General features: G+C 33.9%; 1 protein-coding gene and 1 long non-coding RNA gene across 5 annotated transcripts; one reads left to right on the top strand and one right to left on the bottom strand.

Annotated features, from left to right (window-relative positions):
* Positions 1 to 44: 44 nt before the first annotated feature.
* Positions 45 to 11,888, bottom strand: LOC112744475 (uncharacterized). 2 transcript variants are annotated; one of them, XM_025794120.3, is made up of 4 exons: positions 11,386 to 11,888; positions 10,496 to 10,977; positions 1,530 to 2,139; positions 45 to 891 (listed from the first exon to the last, which is right to left on the bottom strand). In XM_025794120.3, the coding sequence occupies exons 1-4, from the start codon at positions 11,452 to 11,454 to the stop codon at positions 427 to 429; spliced, it is 1,626 nt and encodes a 541-aa protein (XP_025649905.1). In that variant the 5' UTR covers positions 11,455 to 11,888; the 3' UTR covers positions 45 to 426. The 2 variants fall into 2 exon arrangements, with proteins under 2 accessions (XP_025649905.1, XP_025649904.1); XM_025794119.2 differs by having other exon boundaries at positions 45 to 894; positions 11,386 to 11,583.
* Positions 11,889 to 14,613: 2,725 nt separating this feature from the next.
* Positions 14,614 to 17,640, top strand: LOC112744474 (uncharacterized). Of its 3 annotated transcripts, none has more exons than XR_011871470.1 (7): positions 14,614 to 15,212; positions 15,387 to 15,731; positions 15,874 to 16,098; positions 16,209 to 16,342; positions 16,546 to 16,618; positions 17,241 to 17,283; positions 17,382 to 17,640. It is a non-coding gene; the product is annotated as an uncharacterized lncRNA (long non-coding RNA). The 3 variants fall into 3 exon arrangements; XR_003172792.3 differs by having other exon boundaries at positions 15,387 to 15,803; XR_003172793.3 differs by having other exon boundaries at positions 14,618 to 15,212; positions 15,387 to 15,753.

Here is a 17,640-nt window from a genome sequence, read left to right as displayed (position 1 = left end):
AAATTGTGAAAAATAACTTACCCACAAGATTGACCAAAAATATATAATACCAAAAAAATGTTGACCAAAATAATTCATTGATCAATATGATTTAGTCACAAGTACACCACAATAAATGTTGGCTCTAGCTCTATATATATTGCACCCAAAGTTGAGTCCATGTTATTAATTAAGAAACACTACATAGTACATACCAAGTTCCCAATATGAGTTTTTTTTTTTTTTTTTTTGTTTGCACCAGGGTATCCATCAGGCCGGAAGCCCAATGACTAATCCATCGGGTACTGCAGAGGCACACAAAGTGGGCGACCCTCCCAAGCAAGCAAGCTCCATTCCCATCCTCCAGTGAGTATCGAACCCAGAAGAGATAGTTAAGGGACACAGACCCTCATCCATCTGTGCCAACTTGCGTTGGTCCAATATGAGTTATTTTACATTGACACAAAATGCATAAAGAGAAGTTCCAGAAGTGAAGTTGCCAAGATTCAATCCAATACCAACCTTATACCCATTACCAAAGTATATACATCCATCACTAATTGACATTCCACCAAAAACAGTGGCACGAGTCTCATAAGACCAAACAATTTCACCCCTATTTGCATCAATTGCATAAATAGGACCCTTCCTATTTGTGGAACCAGCAAACACAATGCCATTAGCCACACTAACAGGCCCACTAGCAGTGGCATTGCTTGGGTTTTCTACTGACCATAATATTGTGCCACTATTAGCATCCATTGCCACCCAACCACCACTAGTTGTGGTCTTGTTCGAGGGTTTAAGAGTGAAGTTTTTGGCATCAGAGTTTGCAATGTTGGTGTACACTATGTTTGTGTCGGTTGCTGCCCCCCAGTATCCACCTCCTGCAAGCCCACCTGGCCCAGCTTCCTGCTTACATTTTCCAAAACGCACCACACTCTTATTATTGGAATTTATATAGAAGATACATCAAGTTCACATATAACATAATAAATATTTTTTTAACAAAAAAAAAACATAATAAATATTTTTGAGAATGCCTAATACTTATTAAAATCTTGATTTATCTATCCATTTTTTTTTACCTATATATCTAAAATAATGATGGACTTAAAAAAATAATTTTCTTATTAATATTAATTAACTGTTGCAAGACTTAGTTACTTACTAAAGAGTAAAGAAGTGTTGAAGGAGAAAAATAATCAATTAATACCTCTAAAAGAACTAAAACCTTGAAAACAAATTGTTTCATTTAATATTTTTTATCATTATTATTCAAAGGAATATAATATTAGATTTTCCCTTGTTAGCTAATAAGAAGATATAAAATTCTATAAAATTATGATATAAGGTAATTTATTGTACATCGCACGCTAACGCAGGACTTGAAAAAAAAAATCGTACTCACATAGTGTAATATATTGTATAAGTATTATAACTTAATAATTGTATACTTGAACTCGTAATTTTTAAGTCGCAAGAAAATAATTCAGAAATTATTTCAAGAATTTTTTTTTCTATAAAAATGTTAATTTTAAATTTGTTACCGTTGACCAAATGATGGTGCCGTTGTCCCGGTGCAAAGCCCAAGCAAAACCACTCTTTTGCACAGCAACAACAATATCTTCCTTTCTTCCCTTTACATGAATGGTGATCATCAATGGTGCCTCAGAAAAATCAGCATCTGGATTAGGACCTGGTGGACAATTAGGAGATGAAGATAAATTATTGCACGCAAGGAACCATACATCATACCCTCCCAATTGATGATACCACTTGATATCACCATTGTCCAAACCCAAAGCAAGAATCGAATTCGAGTGATTCTCCTCTTCAACACACTCGTCCGGGTGTGTTGGCCGTGTCGTAGTTAGGTTGTTCTGTTTCTCTTGACACTGTTCAACGCGCAAAGGCGCCGAGTACAAGTTTCCGGTGGCAATGTAAACATGGTTCCTTGCCTCGTCAATGGAAGGACTACTTCCCCACACGGCGGCTCCGGCGTACTCTCCTAGTTTTCCATGGTTATCCGGCAGCATGTAGGTTTGCCACAAGATGGCACCGGTGTGAATATCTAATTTTGAAAAGCTTCCCCGGAAAATGCAACATTGTTCAATGCTTGTGAGTTCTTCCAGTGAAGATGTACCTACATAAAAAGCCCTATAGATATGGAGGTATAATAGTGTTAGATATACAAGTAGGCACACATTTACGTTATTTTTAGGGATAAGTATGATTTTGGTCCTTAACGTAAAGGCCGAAAATTGATTTCGTTCTCGGCCTTTGTTTTGTTCCAAAATAGTCTCTAAAATTTCAGTTTGTTTTAAAAACGTCATTCGGACGAAAATACCTTTCTCCCTTCACGCCAAAATCAACCACCACCACCACCAGTATCATCATGGTCATCATCATCATCATAAATCAAACAAAATCAACCAGATAAATCAACCAAAATCAACCAGAAGCCCAAGCTGAACAAGAACCCACCACCACCACCACCATTATTATCATGGTCATCATCAATTCAAGCAACATGCACTTTGAACAATAATCAACAAATTCAGCAACAATATTCCAAACTCAAATTTCAGCAACAACAATATTCCACAAAAAATTTCACAAAAAAGTAAAAAATGTCACAAAAAATCTAGAAGAAGAAGGTGGTGCGGTGGTGCAGGGCGGTAGGGCGGCAGGACGGCAGAGCGGCGGTCAAGAAGGAGGTGGTGCAGTGGTGCGGTGCGGTGCGACAGGACGGCAGGGCGGCAGGGAAGCAGCGCAGTAGGGGGCGGTGAAGAAGAAGAAGAAGAAGAAGGAGGTGATGCGGTGGGGCAGGACGGTGCGGTGGTGCGGTGCGATGCGGCAGGACGGCAGAGCGGCGGTGTGGTGGTGCAATAGTGCCGCGGTATGGCGGTCCCCTTCTCTCCTCCCCCCCTTTTTCTTGCGCCCCCTTTCTTTCTCTCCTCACCCCCTGCTTCTTTGTATTTCTTTCTTCTTTTTTTTTTATTTATTTTATATTTATTTTATTTTATAATTTTTTAATAAGGGGTAATTTGGTAATAAAAAAATAAAATTGGTAAAAAGGACGATTTTAAAACAAATTGAAACCTTTGGGACCATTTTATAGCGAAAAAAAGGTCGGAGACGAAATAAATTTTCAGCCTCTACGTTGGGGACCAAAGTCATACTTATCCATTATTTTTATGTGAAGTTAATATTTGACAACGATGAAATAATTTAGAGTAATAAATTTGACTAAATTAAAAATACCAAATGATACAAACGAAAAGAGATATAGCCCCCTCTCTCTTAAAGGAAGTCACGATGCCTACTTGAGGGTCGCCGCTGTCCCAGGGCTGCGGTGACCATCCCCTGCTTCCCTCTTTAACCTTCTCATCTTTTCTTTTCCTTCTCTTTTTCTCTTCCCTTATTATTTATCTATTATCATCTTTATTTTTATAATTACATTTTTATTTTCCTTCTTCACCGGTCACATCACACCACTGCCACTTTACTTTCGTCACCATCTCTTCATCTCTTCTCCCGCGCGCCCCTTCTTTCTGGTTTGGGTTTTTATTTTTGTTTCTGTTTTTTCTTTTAGATATCTGGATCTGATCCAGATTTATATTTCAAAAAATTGCGTTATAGTTGTTCTCTCTTCGTTGTGATATATTAGATTCTTTTTATGGTATTTTAAACTCATGAATAAGGAGAAACATCCAGGAAATATATATATATATATATATATATATATATATATATATATATATATATATAAAGATACTTCCATTAGACACAGTCATTAAAAAAATATTTTTATTAGACACATCTATAAAGACACTTCCGTTAAACACAATCATAAACAAGAGTTGGCAGAAATTGGTAGAAATGATGTTGGTAACTGTTAGAGAATCATTAGAATCAATTTAAATCAATTAGTATCGTTTATACTTATATAGCATATCTGTATATTAATTATAGGATTCTATGTCTTTATTACTTTAATTCATTTAGCACCTATAAATACCCCTTGTATATTGTACTTTTCATCAGACTGAACATACACAAAACACTTTCTTTAGTTTGGTCTCTTGTTTCTAACATGGTATCAAGAGCTTAGGTTATTTTTTTTTTCAAAAATATTTGGTTTATACCTCCGTTATCTTGTTTCACTGGCAGTACTTTGTCCTCCATTTTCGACTTCTTCCCGACGCCTTGGTTCGTCACCGTCGTCACCTTCGTCTTCTACTCGTTGCAAGCTTTCGAACGCCGCCGAAAGTCCGGTCACTGCTTCAAGTTCTCCCTCCCCAGATGCCATCCATAACTGTTGGATCCACGCCCAGGATCAACGGTCCCAGATAGCGCTACGTGTCGTTGCCAGCACCCACGCAGATCCGCCCAGCCCGCATCCAACCTGACCTGCATTCTCTGACCCGCTACCAGCTCAGTGCTCGTGTCAGCGCTGACGCGTCTCCTTCCTCCTATCGCGTGTTGCCACGTGTCTTGCTCTGCTGACGAAGCAGCTGACGTGGCATCTGACGTGGCTGCTAACGTGTTCGACAGTGGGACCCTCCCTAAGGTTTTTGGTGAGCTCTTTCCGATTTTGCCATCTGTTTCCTCATTTTCTGCTCCAAAATTGCAGTTTTCTCTCCTCTCCTTGATCTCTGTGACTACTATTATGGAAAAGTCAGATGTTTTTGCTGTCACAGACTGAAAGGATAAATTCTGTCGAAACTGTAACCGTTCTGAGCACCTCTTCTCCGACTGTCCTTCTGTTGAATGTCGCACATGCCACCAAAAAGGTCATATTAGCTACCATTGTTCACAGCTATTCTGCCGTTACTACAAGCTCTTGGGACATTTAATTACTGCCTGCCCTACTCGCCTACCACGTCCTGATCCACTCAACCCGTCTCCTGTCTCTCTATTTGATATTGCATCTCTTCTTCAGCGTCTTCTCTCCGTTTCTGGTAATACCCCTGCTGCTTTTTCGACCCCTCCAGGTAATTTTAAATGGTACTTTGACTCAGGTTGCTTTAATCACATGTCTCCGTTGCGTAATATTTTCTCGTCCTTGTCTACCACTACAAATGGACCTTCTGTCAATACTGCAAATGGCTCCCTCTTGCACGCAACACACAAGGGTTCTATATCCCAGTCAACTCTTAATCTTCCTGATACTTATTATATTCCAAAATTAAACTTTAATCTTATTTCTGTTGGTCAACTTGTTGATCTGGGTTTTGAAGTCACTTTCTCCGTTTCTGGTTGTCGTGTACAGGATCCTCGGACGAGACAAATCATCGGGACTGGACGTAAGGTCGGAAGGTTGTTTGAACTCGAGAATCTTCATATTTCTCCTGTACCAAATCTCTGTGCTGCTTCTTCTCCCTCTACCCTTCACTTATGGCATCAACGTCTTGCCCACACCTCCTTAGGAAAACTACGTCCTCTTGTGTCTCAGGGTGTTTTAGGTTAGGTTCCAAATGAATCTTTTGATTGCATTTCTTGCCAAACTGCCAAACAACCTGCTCTATCTTTTCACAATAATTCATCTCTTGCTTGCTCTCCTTTTGATCTCATTCACTCTGATGTTTGGGGCCCTGCTCCCACTGCCTCTATGGGCGGAGCTCGATACTTTGTCGTTTCCATTGATGATTATTCTCGTTTTACTTGGGTTTATTTGATGACTAATCGCCATGAGTTACTTCAGATCTATATCAACTTTGCTACTATGATTAAAACTTAGTTTTCCAAGGTCATTAAGGTTTTCCGACGTGATAATGCTATGGAATACTGTGATTCCAAACTCTTAACCTTTCTTGCAGCACAGGGTACTTTGTCTGAGTTTTCTTGTCCTGGTACGTCTCAACAAAATGGTAGAGCTGAACGCAAACACCGTCACATCCTTGACTCTGTCCGTGCAATGCTCCTTTCTTCTTCGTGTCCTAAGCGTACTTGGGGTGAAGTTGTTCTTACTGCTGTTCATGTTATCAATAGACCCCCTTCTTCTGTTCTTGGTAATGTTACTCCCTTTGAGCGTCTTTATCATACCTCCCCAGATTATAGTTCTCTTCGAGTTTTTGGTTGTGTATGTTTTGTTCTTCTTCAGCCTCATAAACATAGTAAACTTGAACCTCGGGCTCGTATGTGTTGTTTTCTTGGTTATGGCACTAAACACAAGGGTTATCGTTGTTGGGATTCTCTCTCTAAACGTATTCGTATATCTCCTCATGTTGTCTTCTGGGAGCATCACATGTTTTTTCGATTCTCATCCTTTGAGTCAATTCCTACTACTCAGTCACCTTTGTTTACTAACCCCAATGTTTATCTTTTTCCTAGTGAGGATTCTACAGATTCTATCTCGAGTGACCCTCCACAGCCTCCTTTTCTTCTCCCTTCTCCATCTCTAGATGATTTCAGACCGGACGATGATCCTACTCCTACCGTCATGCCTCCTCCTCCCACTCGTTTTTCTAGGGTAAGGAATCCTCCTCCTCATCTTCTTGATTATCATTGTTTTTCTACTATCCTTCATCAACATGAACCTAAGTCATTCAGAGAAGCCTCCACAAATCCAAATTGACAACAAGCAATGCAGGAAGAAATACAGGTACTTGAAAAAGTACACACTTGGGATTTGGTTTATCCTTCTTCTGATCAGGAAGTTGTGGACAGTAGATAGGTATACATGATCAAGACCCGCTCTGATGGCTCTATTGATCGTTATAAGGCCCGCTTGGTTGCTCAAGGTTGTACGCAAGAGTATGGTATTGATTATGAAAAGACTTTTGCTCCTGTCGCTCGTCATACGTCTGTTAGAGCTCTTCTTGCCATTGTCGCGGTTAAAAAATGGTCTATCAGTCAGATGAATGTGAAGAATGCATTTCTTAATGGGGATTTGAAAAAGAGAGTCTATATGAAATCACCTCCGGGATATCCTTGTCCTGATAGTAAGGTTTGTCTCCTTCGCAAGGCACTTTATGGACTTAAGCAAGCTCCTCGTGAATGGTTTGACAAGTTCAGCACTACCATATGCAGTCTTGGTTTTACTTCTATCCCTCATGAGAATGTCCTCTTCATTCGTAAAAGTGAATGTGAAGTTGTTCTTCTACTTTTGTATGTTGATGACATGATCTTTACTGGAGATGATGTTGATGGTATCTCTGATCTCAAGACCTCACTTCACCGTACCTTTGAGATGAAAGATCTTGGTTCTCTTAGCTATTTTCTTGGTCTCGAGGTCATCTCCACTGATGATGGCATCTATCTATCTCAAGCTAAGTATGCTTCAGATCTTCTTGCTCGCGCTGGGATTACACATAGTCGCACTGAGTCTACTCCTCTTGAGCCTAATGTTCGATTTACCCCTATGGATGACACTGTTTTGGATAATCCGACTCTCTATCGACAGTTAGTTGGGGGACTCATCTACTTGACTGTCACCCAACCAGACATCGCCTATCCGGTTCATGTACTTAGCCAGTTCTTGTTAGCTCCTCGTACTACTCAATATGCGGCAGTTCTTCGCATTCTTCGCTACATCAAAGGCACTCTATTTCATGGCCTTTATTTTTCTGCCCATTCCTCTTTGGCTGTTCAGGCTTACTCCGATGCTGATTGGGCTGGTGATCCTACTGATCGTCGTTCTACTACTGGTTACTGTTTGTTTCTTGGCGACGCTCTCATTTCTTGGCGTGCTAAGAAGCAAACGTTCACTGCTCGCTCAAGCACAGAAGCTGAATACCGTGCCCTCGCTGACACCACTGCTGAGGTTATCTCGGTTCGTTGGCTTCTCGAAGATCTGGGTGCTCCTCAATCGTCTCCTACTGATGTTTTTTGTGATAATCGCAGTGCTATTCAGATTGCACATAATGATGTGTTTCATGAACGCACCGAACACATTGAAATTGATTGTCACTTTGTTCGGCAACGTATCCTTATTGATGCTGTTCGTCTCATTGCTGTTGGAACACTGGATCAGACTGCTGATATCTTCACGAAATCTCATCACCCGACTCGTTTTCGAACTTTGGTATCCAAACTCAAGCTGGTATCCTTAGCTCCCACTTGAGTTTGAGGGGGATGCTAGAGAATCATTAGAATCAATTTAGATCAATTAATATCGTTTATATTTATATAGTATATCTGTATATTAATTATAGGATTCTATGTCTTTATTACTTTGATTTATTTAGCACCTATAAATACCCCTTATATATTGTACTTTTCATCAGACTGAACATACACAAAACACTTTCTTTAGTTTGGTCTCTTGTTTCTAACAGTAACGTAATGGGATTGTTTTAAAAATGGTATTACAAGTATGGGATGAAAATATAATGAAAGAAACTTTTTTTCCATAAAAATATTTTTAAATTTAAGAAACTTTTGGATCTATTCGAAAAAGAAAAAAAAATATTTGTCTATATAGTAAGTTTGCAACACTTTTTATGTAGTTTTAAAAATAATAGAGATTATAATTTATCTTTTTTTATTTTTAATATTTTTTGTAATCGAATTATGTATTTACTCTCGTATCATAATTTAACATAAAACTTATTCATTTTTGTTTTTGTTTTAGATCTTATGTATTTTTTGCTATTTGTAAGTGCTATTCGACTATTTTTTTGAATGAGAGATTTTTTTTCTGTTAATTTTTTTATTAAATTATCATCTAGCCGTTTTTATTTATCAATAATTTTATACAAAAATAACTGCATATGTATACCAAAAAGAAAATTCAGTAAAATTTGAAAGAAGTTAACTAATGACAACTTTGTCTTAAACTCTTACGTACGTAAAATCTATGACGATAAAGGAGACACAAAAAAAACAGCTCCCAAATACAAAATAGTGCTGGTCTATCTAACCTTGTTATTTCTTAATATGCACATGCATATCAAATTTAAAGTCAACTTTAATAATGAAACGTATAAAATAATTTATGAAAATAAATAAAAAGATTGGTTACGTGAAGTCCACGACGACACATTCAATTGACAAAAAACCCCTAAGCAATTATATAAGATTAATTGGCCATATTGATTGAGTGTGGCATATACAGAGATAATTAAAAATTAATACAAAAAAATCAAAATTTTTTATTTAATATTTATTAATTATTATTAAAATTAATAAATATTAAATAAAATAAATTTGATCTATTTTTTTATCTCTTTAATATTATCGATAATATTATTATAGAATACTCAACAATGAAACAAAAATAAAGAATTTATTTCTTAATTTTGAAAAGTGCAAGAGAGCCTCATTAATTCACTATTCATTAGCTTAAAATGCTACGATTTCTTTAATTTCATCTCATTTTATTAAAAGTCTTATTATGTCTTTTTTATTTTTCTAAAATTAAAAGTGATACTCGAATCCACAATTTCTAAACTGAGTATAAAAAAATTATGCCATTTGAACTATAGTTCATTAATAAAAGTCTTATGTCTCTTCTTTTTATTTTATTTAAAGTTAGGAGTGAGTTTCGAATCGACAACTTCTAAATAAATATGGGAAGGTTATACCATTTGAGATATAGTTCATTGGCAAAATCTTATATCTCTTATAGATATGTTCTTTAGATATATAATTTATAAATATATAAAATATTTCTCACTTCATAAACTAACTTTTAAAATTAAGTTAGACTTATTCTTAATTTTAATATGAAACTAACTCTAATGAACGATTTTTCTTTTCACACGTTACACCTTTTTATTTCAATACATTTGTCAACTTTTAAACAAATTAACATTTTAAAATAAATTTTCATTTCTAATATATTGAAATAAAATAACTATTTTCTTAATAACATTCTTATTTTAATTATGATAATTAATAAGTAAATATATTCTTATTTATTTATTTAGTGATAATTTTGTTTATTGATATAATATAACATTATATATTATTAAATTAAACTATATTTGTTATTTTTCTTAATAAGAATGGAGTAGTTTTAAATTTTACAAGAACCTTATTGATATTAGGAGTCCAATTTTTTTTTTTTAAATTTCCCCAAAAATATATAAATATTCATAGATAAAAAAAAAAAACTTTTCAAACTTCTAATACATCTTATACGAATAAAACTCTTTTAAAGTGATTAAACTTTAATTTCTTTTTACTTTACCCTCATGGTATATTTTGTTATATTTTACTAAATTGTACGTAACACATGTTAACTATTATTTTTATAAGAAGATATATTTAGGTAAGTAATAATTATCTTTTTCTATATGATATAATAATAAAAAGTTAAAATCTTATTTAAAAAAAAAATAAAGATAAGGTAAAAATTCAGGTGCAACTGTATATGAAGTTAATAGTTAAAAATCGTTAGATGACAATTTAATTAAATCTATTAAATCATTTAACGATTCTCAACAATTAACTTTACATGAAGTTAATTGCACTGAGTTTTCACCAAAAAAAAAAAAGTTTATATAAAAAATTTATACAAATTCTAAAAAGACTCTTGAAATTAAGAAGAGATATATATACCAACCCTTTATAGTAAGTTCCGGACATGGTCAAAGTACTTGAATCATGACTATCCAACCTTGTCTGCCAAACTAACTCTCCAGTTAATCTCTTGAGAGCAATAACCACAGCAGGACCATAGATTCCAACAATCACAAATTCATCAGCTATAGTTGGTGTTGCCCTAGCCACTGTCCAATTAACACCACCAACCAACCCTGTTGGTGTTAACCCTGTCAGTTCTTGCAAGTTTTGCTTCCAAACAAGGCTTCCATCACTTGCTCTTACTGCAAAGATTTCACCATTCCATGATGGGAAATAGAGAATTCCATCAAAGATTGATGGGGTTGCAGTTATGTCTTTTCCTGCGTAGAATTTCCATTTTAGGCTTAAGCTTGAAACGGTTTCACGGCTGATTTTGTGTTCTTTGTTGGCATATCTTCTATTGTATATGTCTCCACCATGGTTTATCCAATTTTGTTGCTCCTTTGTGGAATAAAGCTTAAACTGAAATCACTCAACACTTGCAAACTCAGTTTAATAGAGTAGTAAATAGTAAGCATAAATACTCATAAAATTATATTCAATTCATAAAGAAGAATAAGTATAGAAAATTAGTTTTTAATTAGTTAATATTAATTATTTTTTTAAAATTACAAAAATTTTCAAGTATTTAAAACTTAAGAATTATAATTTGAAATTTGATATTTACGACTTAAAATTTGTCATTTAAATTTTTTTAAAAAGGTTAATTAATATTGACATAAAAGTTTGACTTTTTAGTTGAATTTTTATCTAATGGATAAGAACAAAAAAATTTCATAATAAATCGATGAGAATGAAAATTAATTTGAAGCAATTAAGTATATAGTACAGCGAAACAAATTAAAATTGTTACATAGTATATATCCTTACATTAAGAGCTTCGGATAATGAAGTTGCTAATAGGCAGAAAACAAACACCGAGATTACAAAGCTGGCCATTTGCTTCAAATAACGATGCAACTCAAATGTAACCGTGAAAGTATTCAAAGTGTTTTCCACCCTCTAATTTGCTCATATATCGTTGTAGGACCTAGACATTGCTTCAATTGATACATCTAACTCATGCACCAAAGGCCTCCTTTTATAGGCTCCAAAAACAAGCACCATAGTGCAAGCTATCACCACCTATTGGAAGTGCCAAATTTCTTCCAAGTACGGTGTCTAATTTTCTTTGAATTTTCTTTTACGGTGAAAACTTAAGTGCAGTCAATTTCATGTGAAGTTGATAGTTGAGAGCCGTTAAATAATTTAAATAATTTGACTAAATTTTTATCTAACAATTCTCAATTATCAATTTTACGTGAAGTTGACTCCACCTGAATTTCAATTTTCTTTTATTTCGTTAGTGTAATATTATAAAGAGGGTATGATATAAGAGTGTTGCGAGGAATAAATAGTTAAATACTAATTTTAATTAGATAGACCCTTTAGTACTCATTAGTTTTATATAGCTAGAATGGTAAATGCGGTTAAGTTCTAAGAATTTAAAATTTTCAATGTATCGAAGGAATTAAAGTTAATAATTAATGACGTCTTTGTCATAATATATGTAATAAAATCACGTTTTTTTAATTTAAATTAATAAAACAAGACACATAAATAATTATATATTTAACACATCTCTTTCAAATAATTTTTTTTTATATTTTGCTTGAATATTTATATAGATATTTTTTTTCTTTTTTATTTGTTATATACTATTTTTTTTTCTTTAAAAGTTAATAAAAATAAAATTCTAATTTTTTTAATCATATAACTTTTATTATTATATCATAAAATTATTTTTTTTAAATTAAATTAATAAAAAATTATATAAATAATTATATCCCTATCAATATAATGTAAAGAATTTACGCCTTGCTGCCAATGATGAAAAAGACATTACCTTTTTTTTACACGGATGCATGCATAATAATTATTTGATCATCCATATCTCTTTGTATATAAAATCAAAAGTCAACTTTAATAATAAAATGAGCAAAATATTCTGTGATATAAAAATTAAAGAATATGTTTAAAGATTATGAGACTCAATTTATTTTACCAAAATAGTGGGCTATTTTCATTCAGTGACATGTATACATATAGAACACTCAACAGTGACGACTGACGACACAAAAATAAAGAATTCTTTTCCTACTTTTATAAGATACAAGAGTCTCATTAGTTTAAAGTTTAAACTTTAAAGTGCTGCAATTTCTTTCATAGCATTTTATTACTCTTTTTATTTCAATATATTATTTATCATGTTTTACACAAATTTAAATTTTAAAATAAATTTTCGTTTCTAATTACAGATTGATTATTTTCAAAACACTCTTAATTTAGTTATGATAACTAAGTAACTATTAATCATATATTTATTTTTATTTTATTTTACAAGTATGATCGTATATATATATTTGAGAAATCAATTAGATAAGGATAATATTTTTCAACTTTTAGATTGCGAAAAATATAATAATTTTTTCTATTAATTCTGTCTAGAAATGCAACACATTATTAGGTGTCGAAATTTTTATATAGTTTTTACTTCTTTTGCATAAAATAAATCATGATTTTTTTTATTCGGATATTTTTACTTTATTAATTTAAACTTATTATTATTGTTTGATTTTTCATTATTATAAATTTATAAATATTATTTTTTATAGGAATATCATATATAACTTAAAATTTTATAATTCATTTTATTTTTATCAGATAATATTTGATGTGTTAATAAGTATGAAGTTATTTGTACATAAATCGTAATAGAGTATTGGATAATGCTTGCCTCTATTTATAAATCATGTTAGACTAGTGGATTTTATTTACAACTTTAAAAAATTTATTGGCCTAGCATAATTTATATGTATTTATATTTGTTACTGAATCATTCACGATTTATGTGTTTTTTTTGTAAAATACAATATCCTAACACGATTTATATATTGATGATGAAGAAAAATATTATTTATTTTTTAAAATTTAGTTTTTGGTATAGTTGTCAAAATTGAATCGGTGATCTAACCGATCAGACTACTGAATTATTAGTTTAATCGGTGGGTCACTAGTTGAACCGATTGACCTGGCAGTTCAATATAAATAAAAATAAAAAATAATTAAAAATTTAAAATTAAAATTTAATATACATATTTTCACTAACATTTTAAGAATATCTAGCTATTCTAAAATAATATGAAATAGGAACAATAAGTATTTTGTTAATTTTACTCTATCATAAAAAAATTTATTTTATTTTTATATTAAAATAACTATTATTTTTAAATTTTAATAATTTATTAATTAGTTTATATCTTCTATTATACTATTATATACTATAAGTATTTATTAAAAAATAATATTAATAGATATTATATAATTATGAAAAAAAAAATAAGTGGATTTATAATTATTGTTAAATAAAAATATAATTAATTTAAGAATGAGCAAGTTTATAACCTAAATTAAAATCTATTAAATAGAAATAAACTATTTGATGAAAAATATCTATATGTGTTATAATTTTCATATATATTAAGAAGAAACATGATAGTCTGGTGATGATTGTGAAGGACATTTCTCTTATTGAGGATGAGGACAGGGGTTTGAACCCTACCTCAAACATTTTCAAAATATTTTAAATTCTAAACGGTTCGATTGGATCGGTCTTCACCGAATTTGACCGATTTTATTAGTTTACTCACTACAAGAAAAAAGGTCTGTCGGCACACTTTTTTTTGCCACGCTTTTAAAGCGTGCCCAAAAGTGGTCTATGGGTACGCTTTTACGAGAGTGGCCACTGATTTGTGATTTGGCCACACTTTTTTTTGCCACGCTTAAAAAGCGTGGTCATAGAGGAAAATCGGCACGCTTTTACGAGGGTGGCCACTTATTTAAAATTTGGCCACGCTTTCTTATTGCCACGCTTGTAAAGCGTACCCATAGAGAGAAATCGACACGCTTTAAAAACGTGACTAATTTTTTTCTAACAGTCACATTTTTTAAGCGTGCCCATATACTGTGTTTATATAGGCACCCTACAAAAACGTACCGATAGAGTGCCACCCTATTTTTTACACACTTCACTTTTTTCTAAGTTAACTTTTAACCTATAGAAGTTGTAACTGCTCATACACTTCACTTTTATTTCCAGATTCATTTTTAACCTAGAAGATAACCTAAAAGCAAGGCGTCGCACCCAGCAAGCCATCGCACTAAGTTCATCACTGCCTATCGCCAAGACCGTCGCACCACACAGCTCGCCGTCATGTTTATCTAACCCTCACACCCAGCCCTTCATCTAGCCCTCACACCCATCCCTCTCTCTGTCGCACCCAATCCCGCACCATCAACGATCTCTCGCGCCCAGCTGTTTCTCGACGGTCTCTCGCACCCAACCGTCGCACCATCGACGCAACCCTCGTTAGATTTGGAACCCTCCATCGGCGCTGCTCCGTCCACGCACCATCAGTGGTCTCTGTCCCGGCGTGCCCTCCTACTCTCTCAGTGGTCTCTGTCTCGCAAACCCTTGTTGGATTCGGAACCTCAATCGTTGCTCACTCTATTTCGCAAACCCTCAATCACCGCTCCTCCCTCCGTGGTTCAGCACCCGTCGCGTTGCCGTCTCCCTCTCTGAAGTCGTCGCGCCGCCGTCTCCATCTCCCTCACTCGTCGCACCTCCGTCAGCCATGTTCAACGTTCACAATGCCGTGGTAAATTATTTTGTCAATTTTTTCCTTGATCTGATTATTTGATTTTTGAATTTGATTTTCTTGGTTCTTCATTTTTTTATTTTTCTAAATTTCTATTTTTTGTTCTAATATGATCCGTGGTTTAGGATTTTTTTTTCTCTAAACTTCTTGACATTTGGTTCTGTTCTGCTGTAGCTGTGGTAGTGCTCAGCTACTGATATGTCAAAGAAGGAAGTGGCGGCAAGAGTAGTAATGATAATGAGGGTGAGGAAAATTCATTTGACATGAATGAAGGAGCGGCTATGAGTGATGATGAGGAATTGGAAGAAGAGAATAATAATGAAGCAAAGGAGGAGGAGGAGGATAACAATGAAGAAGGAAATTCAGCAAACCCAAGTAGCAGCAGCACAGCATCAAGAGAAGGGAAGAGAGGGAGTGGTGTGAGACAATATGTGAGATCAAAGATGCTAAGGCTTCGTTGGACTCCTAATCTTCATCTCTCCTTTGTCCATGCTGTTCAGAGGCTTGGAGGTCAAGAAAGTAATTCCACTCTCAAACAGTTGTAAGACTACACTTCAATTTGACTTGGGAGGAGTTCAATTTGATAAAATGGTCTGTTTCAATCTTTTTTTAAGTGATTCTTCTGTCTTGTGTCTATCCTCTGAGTATGCTACTATTGTAGGTTCCTTATATTACAATTGCTTTGACGGATTCTAAACTTGGTGCGGAAGGGGCGTAAAGAACTTTTTGATTGGTTATCTAGGCAACTTTCTGTGCAAAGCAGTTTTGCTGAAGCTGCACAACTTCTGAAGCCAGCCTCTGCTGCAATGACAGTAAGTTTTGGACATTCATGGACCAATTCTAGCTTTAGTTCTTGAGAAGTTGAAACCATATGGAGGCCTTCAAGGTAGGGTTTTGTATCATAGCTCATTCTTAATCCACTTTGTTGCTCAGGGTTAATGATTAACATGAGTATTCTTATGTTTATTTTCTTTCCCATGCAATATTTGTGCTTAGAATCATTTGAGTCTGCTAAGGCAGTTTCAATGGGCGCATCAAAAGGTGTTCAAAGGCTGGGAAATTAACAAGTTTTGAATTTGGATTAGTTTTGAATTGAGGACCCACGCATTGAGCAGATTCAAGATCTAGAGGTGAGTCCATTTTTAACCAATGACCATGTGTATATTTTCTGTGATTTTTGAATTGTAATAAACTACTCTGCAACATGCTTGTGATGCAGAGTGATATGATTAGGTACTTCAGAGAGTATTTATATAGGAGACTCTTAATTGATAACTTCTTGAGAAATAAAGAAATATGATTTTAATGAGATTATTACAATTTGTGCTCTTAGAGTAGCTGCCCGCTGGTAGTTCTGCCCCCTGCACAGCTTCCACGGTTTTGGAGATTTAAGCGAGACTATCAAGGTATCATAACTTTTTTCTAGGTTTCATTTGTATGTTAACTCAGTGCTGTGAATTTTGATGAGCTTTCAGATAACAGATGATGCATTAATGTATAGTGGTATTGGCTGTAATTGGACACTACCACCATATGGTTTGCCACTATTCTTCTTAGTGTGAAATTCCACTACTTAGTAATAGCTATATGTTTGTTGTATTTGTTGAAACCTCAGCTCAGACATCGAGTATTTTTCTTTTTTTTTTTAATGTAACTGGTGTTTCAAGTTTGAACATGCTCAACTAGTGCCAACTTATATGCATCATTTGATTCATTATGGCTGCTTGCTATCGTTGCAGTCAATGCAATGTTTACATTCCATTTGTCAATGTTTTATGTGATTTTAATGCATACTTTTCACTAATGCTTCCTTGATGCCGGCATGAATTTTTTTACATTAATTCAGTTAATGAAATGATTTAATGAGATGAGATGAAAATTTTCATTTGTTCACTTTGCTATTAGAAAAATGTACCTATATTTTTTATTTGGGAACCCAATGTATGAAATTTAAATCTGCCTTTAGCCTCTAATATTCTGAATTCCGATGCTATACCAAGTAATGAGAGTTAATATTAATATGTTCAGGTCAGAGGTGATGTCTACACATATGACTCGGGTCTTGTTGCAGGTACGTATTATTATAAAAAGGAGGCTACTAGTTTTGATTACTAAGTGATAAATTTGACATGGTTGAAATTAGTACTGAATTTGCAATTTGTTGTATAGTTCTCATGCATACAGGTTACTGTTGCTCAACAGCTTCTCCATCTCCAACAGCTATACAAGAGTTGCGGGCAACCATTCGTGTGCTACAAATTAGTCCGGATGTTGTTTAGGAATTAGATTAGATTTTTTATAACATAGAATTGTAATTTTTTTAAATGTTTATTTTGGAATTTGAATTTATTTTTTTTAAATATTTTATTCATGTTTTATCATGTACATAATTCATATAAATCAATGGAAGATTAATTTTTTAGTATTA

Source organism: Arachis hypogaea, chromosome 14 (genome assembly GCF_003086295.3).
Source record: "Arachis hypogaea cultivar Tifrunner chromosome 14, arahy.Tifrunner.gnm2.J5K5, whole genome shotgun sequence".
Taxonomy (NCBI): Eukaryota; Viridiplantae; Streptophyta; class Magnoliopsida; order Fabales; family Fabaceae; genus Arachis; species Arachis hypogaea.
This window is presented reverse-complemented; position numbering and strand designations above follow the sequence as displayed.